This window comes from Gymnogyps californianus, chromosome 14, assembly GCF_018139145.2.
Source record: "Gymnogyps californianus isolate 813 chromosome 14, ASM1813914v2, whole genome shotgun sequence".
Classification (NCBI taxonomy): Eukaryota; Metazoa; Chordata; class Aves; order Accipitriformes; family Cathartidae; genus Gymnogyps; species Gymnogyps californianus.
The window spans coordinates 888,582-897,932 of NC_059484.1; the positions used below are offsets into that span (position 1 = coordinate 888,582).

The following is a 9,351-nucleotide window of genomic DNA, read 5'->3' on the forward strand; positions in this document are numbered from 1 at the left end:
CCGGCCGAGCCCTCGGCGGGGGGGGACAGCAGGGCCTCCGGCCCCCCTTCCCGGGGCTGCCCGGGGACCTGGCAGCGGCAGCGGCAGCGGCAGCGGCGGCAACGCCTCCGCCATCCAGCCCTGCCCGCCGCCCCGCCCCGGGCCCGGCCCTGCCCGGCCTCCTCGCCACGGCCCTGCCCGGCCCGGGCCCTGCCCGCCTTTCTCCCTGCCCGCCCCGGCCCGGCCTCCTCCTCCGCCCGTCGCCATGTGGGGCCGGCGGCAGCGCAGGGCCGGGCCCAGCGGCCGCGGCGCGGAGGAGCTGCGGGCCCGGCGGCGGGAGCGAGAGGCAGGTCCGCGCCGGGGCCGGGGCCGGGGCCTGGGCCTGCCCGGGCGGGGAGGGGAGGGGGCAGCGCGGCAGGACGGGGCCGGGCCCTGCGCCGAGGTCTCGGGGTTTGTGGGTCCCTCCGTGGGTGGCGGGGCCACGGGTGGGAGACCCCATGGCCGCCAGCTCTGCCCCACAGCGGGACCCAAACAGAGCTCCGGCCCCCCGCCCCGTCTGGCCGCACATCCTGGGGGTGCACAGGATGGCTGGCGTCTGTGAGCTCCCTGCCCACGCAGGGAAGCATTTTACAGCCTTTTGGTTTTTTTAATCCACGTGGGTTTTCTGCCCTGGATGCCCCATTTCCTCGACCACCTCCCTGCAGTTTGGGTTTTTCAAGGTCTCGCCTATGTAAAACCAGCCTTGGGTCCCTCCCAGTGTGGCTGCTCTGGTCCTCACGCCCCTGTCCTGCTTTCGTGCCGGTTTGCCCAGCCATGGCTTCGCACGTTGATGAGTGCCCGACCCCGCAGCCCTGCGGCGTGCAAGGTCTAAATGCAGTCGCTGCCTCGTGCGTCCCTCCCGGGCTCACACAAGGAGGAACTGGCAGTTTCTCCCTGTTAAAAGGAATAAGGCTCTTTGGTGGGATGGAAGAGCATCTTGACGTAGGCAGGTAGTGATGGGGACCGATCCGATCACAGCTCTCAGGAAAGCCCGGCGGCAGGAGCAGCTGGTCAGCAAGCGGCTTCTGCGGGAGGACACTGCAGCAGAGGACGGTGGACAGGATGGAGCAGAGATCATGCCGGACCCTCTCTCGGAGGATGAGGTGAAGAACATGATGTTCTCCATGGTGATGAGGGTCCCTGGGGTCTTCGCCAGCCTCTAGGCATGCAGAGGAGCCTGGGTGGAGGCGGGTTTGGGAGTGTTTTCTGAGTCACTGCCAGACACGGTGAGAAACAGTAAGGTTCGTTGTGACCATCTTTGTGCCCTGGGTTTCTTTGCCTCCAGGATTAACGGGATGAAATCTTAACCCTGGTACTGCTTGAAATTCACCCATCTTTTAATTTTTGGACAGGTTCTTGAGCTGCTCAGAGGTGTGCAGAGGGGTTCAGAGGACAGGAAAAGATCACTCAGCCGCCTCCGCTGGGCTCTGCAGAACAAGGAGACTCAGCAGAAGTTTGTCAGGTCAGCCCAGGTCTGGCACTGCATGGCTGTTATCAAGGGCATGTCCAGAGTGGCCCTTTGTCCCAGTTGTGTGTGTGGCCAAGGGTGGGAAGGCAGGAGGTGACAGCACCCTTTGGGTTCCACCAGGCTGGACGGGAGCATCCGGACACTGATCGGGCTCTTCACCAGCAGCCTGGCTGACATGCAGATGGAGGCAGCCCGCTGTCTCCACGAGCTCTCCCACTCCAGTGACCCTGCTGTGGCTGAGGCATGTCTGCCAGTGACCTCCTATCTCCTCACCTACCTCTCAGGACACAGTGTCGAGTTCACGGTAAGATCCGTGCTTGCGTTTGTCAGGGCTCTGGCACCTGATAATCCTTTGGTAGCGGTTGGGTGTTGACCTCTTCTGGCCAGCCTTTGCCTAACATGGCTCACATAGGAGTGCTGGTGGGAAGGGGCCCTCTGGAAGTCTCTAGTCCAGCCTTCCCCTTGGAGCAGGACTGTCCCTGGTGCTAGCCCAGGGCAGCGAAGCTTTGTCTGGCCAAGTCTTGGAAATATGGAGACCCCCTTCACTGTGCCCTGTCCCAACACCAAGAGGAGTTTGGTTCCATTGTGTTTGCACCTCCTTCCAGGTAGCTGCGGGCTGCTCTTAAATGCTCCCAAGCCTCGTCTGGGCCAGGCAGATCCTCCCGCCGCAGCCCAGGACACAGTGGTTTGCCCCATTTGCAATGGGGTTCCTCCTCTTCAGCTCCAAGCTCTGTTTGGGGAAGCAGGGACTGCAGGCTGTGGCAGTTGGACTCCATCATCAGATGTGTGGTCTGGCCTCTTGACGCAGGCTGGGCCTGGACAGGAGGTACCTTGGTGTCTCTGTGGTGGGTAAAGCAGAAATATTAGATACAGGTCAGTTTAGGTGTTTTAGAAGATCTTGGAAAAGTGAAAGAAATGAGCAGCTGCAGGCTGAGATGCAGGGACAGCTACTGTGTCAGCTTACCTTCCTGCAACAAGCAGGCAGGCTTTAGTCCAGGTCAGGAGGAAGAGCAGAGCGCCTGTGGCTCCAAGCCACGCAGTTTGATCCAGGCGAAGGAGCGAACAGTTGGAATAACTCTAGGACGCCCGTGTGTTTTCCCAGCTGCCGAGCAGTGCGCCTTGAGCACAGCGCGCTGTGCTCCTCTGAGACGCAGACAGGATCAGAGCTAAGGAACAAGACGGGGAGCAACCCCAACATTTTAATGCAGCACATGGGCAGTCTCCAGGAGAATACTGTGGAATTAGAGGGGTCTCAGGGAAATGTCACAGCAATAATTAGAAGCCTGAAAAACCTCCAAAGTAGAAGTGATCAGATCCCAACCTGAGCCAGACAGAAAAAGGATAAATTGAAGCTGATACAGCTGGGAATGGGGTAGCTGGAGAGTCCAGCAGTATCCACCTATGTTTACCCCTCTGAAGACAGCTTCTGCCCTGCTCAGGGGAAGTGTGTGCTCTAGTCCCAGGGTGCAGGGACCTAGAGGCCTTGCTGGCTGCCCAGGCTGGCCTGGGTCCCGCTGGGGAGTGCGGAGGACATGACCTGCTCTCTTGGGCGTGTTTCAGGAGCTGTGTTTGTACACGCTGGGGAACCTGGTAGTAGAAAGCGAAGCTGTGAGGAAGCAGCTTCTGCCTCAGGGCATCATTCCAGTGCTGGCATCCTGCATCCAGGTGGGTGAAATAGCTCAGCCACGCTCTTCCCCTGCCCTGCCCCAGAAAGATGCCTTTTCTTATGCCCTTTAGATGCTGGCTGACAGTACTGAGTTACCAGCCCTCCTTCCAGCTGTGGCCATGGGCAGAGACCCCTCTGCAGAGGGCTGTTCCCTTGCCGGTGAGGGTCTCTCATGGGCTCCCCTGCACTCCATTTTCGGGGCTCAGGTCACCACCTTGTGCCCTTCTCCAGCTGAATCTCTCACATCCGTCACTGTGGCTTGCCGATGAACAGTCTGTACCACGGGGAGCTGCAGGCTTCTCCCCTCTGCATGGCTTGGGTCCAGCAGCCATACGAGGCCAACACAGTGAGTGGGGCTGTCGTTTGCAGATCTGAATGCTCAAAGCAGCACTGCTGCTGTGTTTGGGCTCCTGGATCCCTACAGCTGCAGCTCACGTGAGTGCGGGGAGGGGGGAGAGCTCAGCTTTGGTGCGGCCACAGGTTGCTCTGTCACTCCCCGGTCCCCTGTTGTGCCCCCTCTTCTCCCGGCATGGAGAGACTGTGCCGCTCAGCTGCTTGGTTTGGTGTTACAAAGAGGTATCGCCCTCTCACCAGCACGGCAGCTGGCACCCTGGGATCCCCCGGCTCTGTCATGCAGGATTAGCTTTGTTCTGTTTGATTGCAGTCCCCGCACGAGGCTGTGCTGGAAGGTCTGGGCTATGTCCTCTCGCAGCTCCTCCAAGCCAAGGAAGCCCCCACAGAGATCATACCGTGAGTCTGAGCCTCTTAACCCTGCATCAGGATGGGCCCTGGGGCCGGGCATGGTATTTGCGTGCCAGGGACGCCGCCGCCTTTCCCATCCCCGTGATATTAATCGTTCAGAGCAGAATCCTACCAGAACTATGGAGGTTTTGTTGCAGATCACGGCACGGGGCTTGAGTCTTTTCCCTCAGCCTCATCTGAGCAGACAGCTCTGGTATTTCAGTAAAGGACAGTGTTGAGCAGGGTAGGCACGCAGGGAAATTCTGGCTGTATTCCTCCTGTGAAGGAAAAGATCAGCTTGACAGCCCCCAGTGCCAAAAATGTGACCCCAGCCAAGGTGTCCTGAGTGCCCCCAGACCCTGCCACGGACAGGGAGAGCTTGTGCTGGGCCTTAGTGGTGCCTGAGGCTGCAGCCCCTAGGTAAAGAGTCTCTTCCAGGTGTGTTTTTGGAGCATGTGGCCCCCAGTACGGGGGGAGCAGCTCCCTGCTTGGTGGCCAGGGCTAGTGTCTCCCTGTCAGTTGTCTGTCCTGCTTGTGCTCTGGCCTGTGCCTCCATTAACTCTGCTGTTCTGACCCCAGCTTGGTTCTGGACTCTGTTCTCCCCCAGCACATGCTTCGACTGGTTTGCTCTGGCCTCAAGGCTGGGATAGGAGCAGCCGTGGAGTTCGCGTGGTGTCTCCACTACATCATTTGTAGGTAAACGCGCTCTTCTCCTCATTTTGAGTTCCCTGGGGGCAGCCAAACAGAGAGGCACGAAGGCTCAGTGTCCTTCGAGGGGACCTGGATTGCCTCCCCTTGCCCCTTTACCTTAGGAAAGCAATTTCCCTGCCATCCTGGGCATTCCCGCTCTTGTATCCAAGCACACACTTGCTGTTTGCAGGATCACTGAGTTCCTTTACAGGGTGATAACAGGTGCTAAACCTGAGGAGGCTGTTTCTGGTCCTCTGAACGCCCCCCCAGTCACCTCCCCATGTCTGGAGTTGTCCCCTGCACTCCCCAAGGCAAGCTCCCTGAATCCTCCTGCTTCTGGGGTTGGCCCAGTGTCATCCGGCCAGGCTGGCTGCTGCCAACAATCTCTGCCTGCCCTGGCGTGGCTGCTCCGGTGCCATCTCTTTCAGCAGCCCCAGCAGAAAGGAATGTGTGGGTACTCAAAGAAGGCTCGGGGCTGTTGTTTCCAGATCCGCACAGATAATTCCAGTGGATCTGTTTTCCACTGGATTTTAAACTTTCTCATAAACAAGCTGCTATTCAAACATGAAACAAGCCCTACGGTGGTTCAGGAGAGCGCTCCGAATTTCCAGGCCCTGTTGTTTGGCGAGGGCTACAGCAGTTTTCCCTCTCTAAGCGCCAAGAGCAACCATGCTGTCCCTTCCCTTTGCAGCCATACAGCCAACGCGGCATTGCTGTCACTGGGGGCCTTGCCTGCCCTCACCTCGCTCCTGGTCGACCTGGCTTCTGAAGTCCCCCAAGATGCTCCTGAGGGCCTGGAGCTGGTAAGATGCAGGCAGGGTGCTGCCCGTTCTTGGCATTGCTGTGGGGATGCGGTCCAGCTAAAGGGCTTTGTGTTTCCCACCGTCACAGCTCGTCTGCCCAGTGCTGCGGTGTCTCGGTAACTTGCTCGCGGAGGAGACGGCCTACGAAGTCCAGATCCAGGACGAGCGCCTGCTCATCGCCCTCTTCCTCATCCTGCAGTGCTTCCTCCAGCAGCACCCGTTCATCGTACAGGAGTGTCTCTGGCTGCTGAACAACCTCACGGGTGAGTGTCCCACGGGGCTGTCAACAGAGCCAGAGCTGCTGCCAGGACCTGCCTTGATTGCTGGCAGACTTGTTGGTGTCTTGTCTACGGAGACCTCCCTCAGAAACCTCGATTTTATTGACACGTTCCTTCTCTGCCCACCTTAGCGGACGAGCCTTTCTTCTGCTCCGCTCTGCTCTCCCTGGACTTGCTCCCAGCCCTGCTGCAGCTCCTGCCGTGTTCCCAGATGGTCAGCATGTTGGTAAGACCTCGCCTCGTGCCCCAGGTCTGGGGGGAAGCACTGGACTTTCAGGAACATGAATCCCGCCCACACAGTGCTCAAGTTGGAGGTTGGCTTGGGGCAGTAGCAACAGCTTGGCAGAAGGTCTCGTGTTGTGGTAGAGTCACCATCCGCCTCCCCTGAAGTCGCTATATCTGTATTTACCCTTGACAGAGTCTTGTCCCAGCAAAAGAGGGGTCCCAAGGCAGATGTTAACTTGGGGCCAGGCCTGCCAGCAGCTGGAGTGGGCCCGGGGAGGCTGCTGCCATGTTCTTTTGGAAGACCCTAAAGCTTTAGGGGGTCTTGGGGGGATGCTTTGCCAAGGGGTGGGTGGTACGGCTGCGTCTGCTTGGCACGGGGATGAACAGTGCCTTAGAGTGGGGATGGAGAAGGCTTTTAAAGAGCATTCAGAATCCAGCCAGTTAGTGGGCACGTGGCTTTGGGGAAGCACCTGGCAGGGCCTCCAGGGAGGACATGGGGAGCTCTTTGGAGCCCTCCTAAGCCTGTCAGGAATCTGCCCGCTAACGAAGCATTCCTTGCTCACTCCCTCGCACGGCTTCTCCATCCAGGTCCTGACAGTTCTGTGCAATATAGCAGAGAAGGGGCCAGCCTACTGCCAGCGGCTGCACGGGCAGCCTGCCCTGCCCCTGCTGCTGCCCACCCTCACGCTGCCTGACCCCGAAGCAGTGGGGCAGTGCCTCGAGCTGCTGCACCTCCTCTTCCTGCACTGGCCGGAGGTAAGAGTGGGGGGTGCCTGCCCCAGAATCAAGCACGAGATCGTAAAGCCGGTGATGGGGATTATTATTACTATTTAAATAATACTGCCTTCAGTCATTGCCACGCTAGCCTCCAATTCCTCAGCACCCAGCCACGTGCCTGAAGGGGGGCACTTGTGTGATGCAGAGGGTGGAAGCCCTTCTTGTGTCTCTGGGGAGTTCCTTTTCATTGACAATGACTGTTTTTTGGGCAGGTGGTTTGTACCCTTTGAGGTTATTACGGGGGGATTCTTTCGATTCAGTTGTGCTTACTTCAAGCTCTGCACACTCCTGGCCAGTGATCAGCATGGCAGGATTTACCTGGCTTGGGACTTTAGTGTCTGGTAGGGCTCTGGGGCATTCCTTCCAACCCGTTCCCTGGGCTGTCCAGTGGTGGCTCTGGGCAGACAGGATCAGCTGTAGCAGCTACTCAGGTGGCAGCCAGCCAGCTCTCACCCCTCTCCTCTTGCACAGGCTGCTGCTGACTTCGTCAGGCAAGGCGGGCACCGGGCCCTTGAGCAGCACCAGAGCACCCCAGAACTCCAGGAGCGGGCACAAGCGCTGCTGGACATGGTCAGGCAGCCCCTGGGAGCCTCTGCCTTCAGCCCCTGCCACGCCACATTGTCTGCCTTGTCCTAGGCCATGCCACCTCCCTTCCCTCCCCCTGCACTCCGAGGAGTAAACCGTTTGTTCACCCTATGCCCTGCTGTCCCAAGGGCTGGTGAGAGCTCTAACCGCCGGCTGTAAGCACCAGTGCCGGCTGCATGGGGACACTAGTCCTTGGCAAGATACAGCTGTTTCCATCCTTGTCGCCACCTCGTAGCTACCAGCAGGCTGCCCCGTGCCTCCCCCGAGCTTGGTGCAGGGGCAGAGCTGAGCTGCAACCCGGGCAGACGGGCTCTTGATGCCGAGGAGGTGGTGTATAAACCGGGCTGGATCGGCCGTTCCCTCCAGCATCTCCTTTTGGCTTTAAACCCAACATGTCAAGCTCACAGTAAGCACGTTGCATTTATGCGATTGATAAGTTAAAGATACACGTTTTACATTAAAGATCATCAGTCAAGTCTTCAGCACGCGCATATTTACTGTCTTCACACCTTGCTTTTCACAATGTTCTCCAAGGCCTTGGCCACTTCGTCCACGGTAAGGTTGTTCAGCGGCACGCTTTTCTCCTTGCCAAACTCTGCAGGAAAGACAGAGAGTGAGAGAGGGGGCAGGTGCCTTGGTCCTTTTCTGGTGCAAGGGCAACCCAAAGCCCTGCTTTAGGTTTCCCAAGCACCACTGGCATCACAGCCCAGGTTCCCATCACCACCTTTTCGCAGCCACCACTCCCCAGTGTGCCTCCCTGTGCCCAAGTTATCGTTTCCACCTTCTCTTTATTCTCAGCCTTTCTCTTGGAGAGACGCCAATGCAGCCTAACACATTTCCTTGCCTCTTTTTGTTAACTTTTGCTGCGCAGGAGCTGGGCAGAGGCCACCACCACATCCCAACACAACCTGGTGGCTTTCGGCCTGATCACATCAAGATGCTCACCAACACTTCAGTAAAACGGTGCTGAAAAATAGTGCTGTTACTACAGCAGCCGCTACCCAGGGGTGTATTTCCCTGCAAGTCACATATACAAACAAAAGACAGGCACTACACCAGCAGGCTCTACTGGCCTGTGTGTTCACACTGGGAAACTCATGCTTAAAGAGTCATTGCATCTCTTTGGAAGAAAGTTTCTAAATTATTTTTGTCCAGCCCAGATGGCTTTAGGAAGAAAACCAAGCCTTTACAGAGGAGCTTTTCTGCTCCCTCCTTGGCGTTTCACTGAGAATCCAGTGAAAACAAAGAAAAAACAGAAACATTTTTCTGTATAGGAATCCTACGGGGGTGGGAGATCACAGCCACAAGCTGGCAAACCACCTTCTGAGCTGCAGGTCCCCTTTTTGCCTCCCACCAGGTCACGCAGCACTAACACGCTTCTCAGAAGTCAGTCCCCACCTTGCCTCATGGACAGCTACTCCCTCTCCATCAATGTCCCTTACTGTAATCGCTGAACCCCCCCATATGCTGCAGACCTCTGGCGCTCGCTTCTAGCTGTCCTCAGGCGGTGCTTCCCGGCGGGCACCCCCCACTTACCGTACCGAGCCCAGAGCTTGGGCTGGACACCGGAGCACTCGCGGATCAGGATGGGGAAGTCGGGATTTGCCTTCTTCAGGGTCACATAGTGCTGCTCGATGAAGTCTCTGGGGAGGGAAGGAGGAACGGTGGATCCCCGTGGCTGACTCCGCTGGGACCGGGCACGGGGGCGGCCGGGCAGGCTGAGGGCAGGCCGGTGCCTCTCTCCCCCCCACCAGGCCCGCCCGCCGAGCGGCAGAGCGGAGCGGCGGAGCGGAGCGGCGCCCCGGCCCCGGCCCCGGCCCGGCCCCGGCCCCGGCCCCGCCCCGGCCCCGGCGGCTCCCGGTCCCGACTCACCTGACACCGCGGCTGCCCGGGGAGCGCTGGCACAGGTGGATGCGGAGCTCCCGCAGGCCGCGGCCCAGCCCGCCCCCGATGCCCCTCACAGCCGCCGCCGCCGCCATCTTCTCTCTGCACCTGACAACAACATGGGGGCGTGGCTCCGGCGCCCGCCAATCGCGGCGCCCGCCGGTGAGCGGCCGGCCAATGCGAGAGGGGGGCGGGCCGGCCGGCCGCGGGGGGTGC

The 9,351-nt window shown here is 59.2% G+C and overlaps 2 protein-coding genes across 2 annotated transcripts; one reads left to right on the top strand and one right to left on the bottom strand.

The window, feature by feature from the left end:
• The first annotated feature begins 244 nt into the window (after positions 1–244).
• Positions 245–7,596, top strand: TMCO6 (transmembrane and coiled-coil domains 6). Its single transcript, XM_050905504.1, has 12 exons — positions 245–329; positions 997–1,121; positions 1,371–1,480; positions 1,607–1,790; positions 3,047–3,151; positions 3,817–3,902; positions 4,473–4,589; positions 5,275–5,386; positions 5,475–5,649; positions 5,796–5,890; positions 6,478–6,645; positions 7,138–7,596. Exons 1-12 carry the CDS (start codon positions 245–247, stop codon positions 7,300–7,302), a joined length of 1,527 nt encoding a protein of 508 aa, XP_050761461.1. The 3' UTR covers positions 7,303–7,596.
• A 56-nt stretch (positions 7,597–7,652) lies between these two features.
• On the bottom strand, positions 7,653–9,230 carry NDUFA2 (NADH:ubiquinone oxidoreductase subunit A2). The gene is made up of 3 exons (XM_050905505.1): positions 9,124–9,230; positions 8,788–8,894; positions 7,653–7,846 (listed from the first exon to the last, which is right to left on the bottom strand). The coding sequence occupies exons 1-3, from the start codon at positions 9,228–9,230 to the stop codon at positions 7,755–7,757; spliced, it is 306 nt and encodes a 101-aa protein (XP_050761462.1). The 3' UTR covers positions 7,653–7,754.
• Between the last annotated feature and the right edge of the window lie 121 nt (positions 9,231–9,351).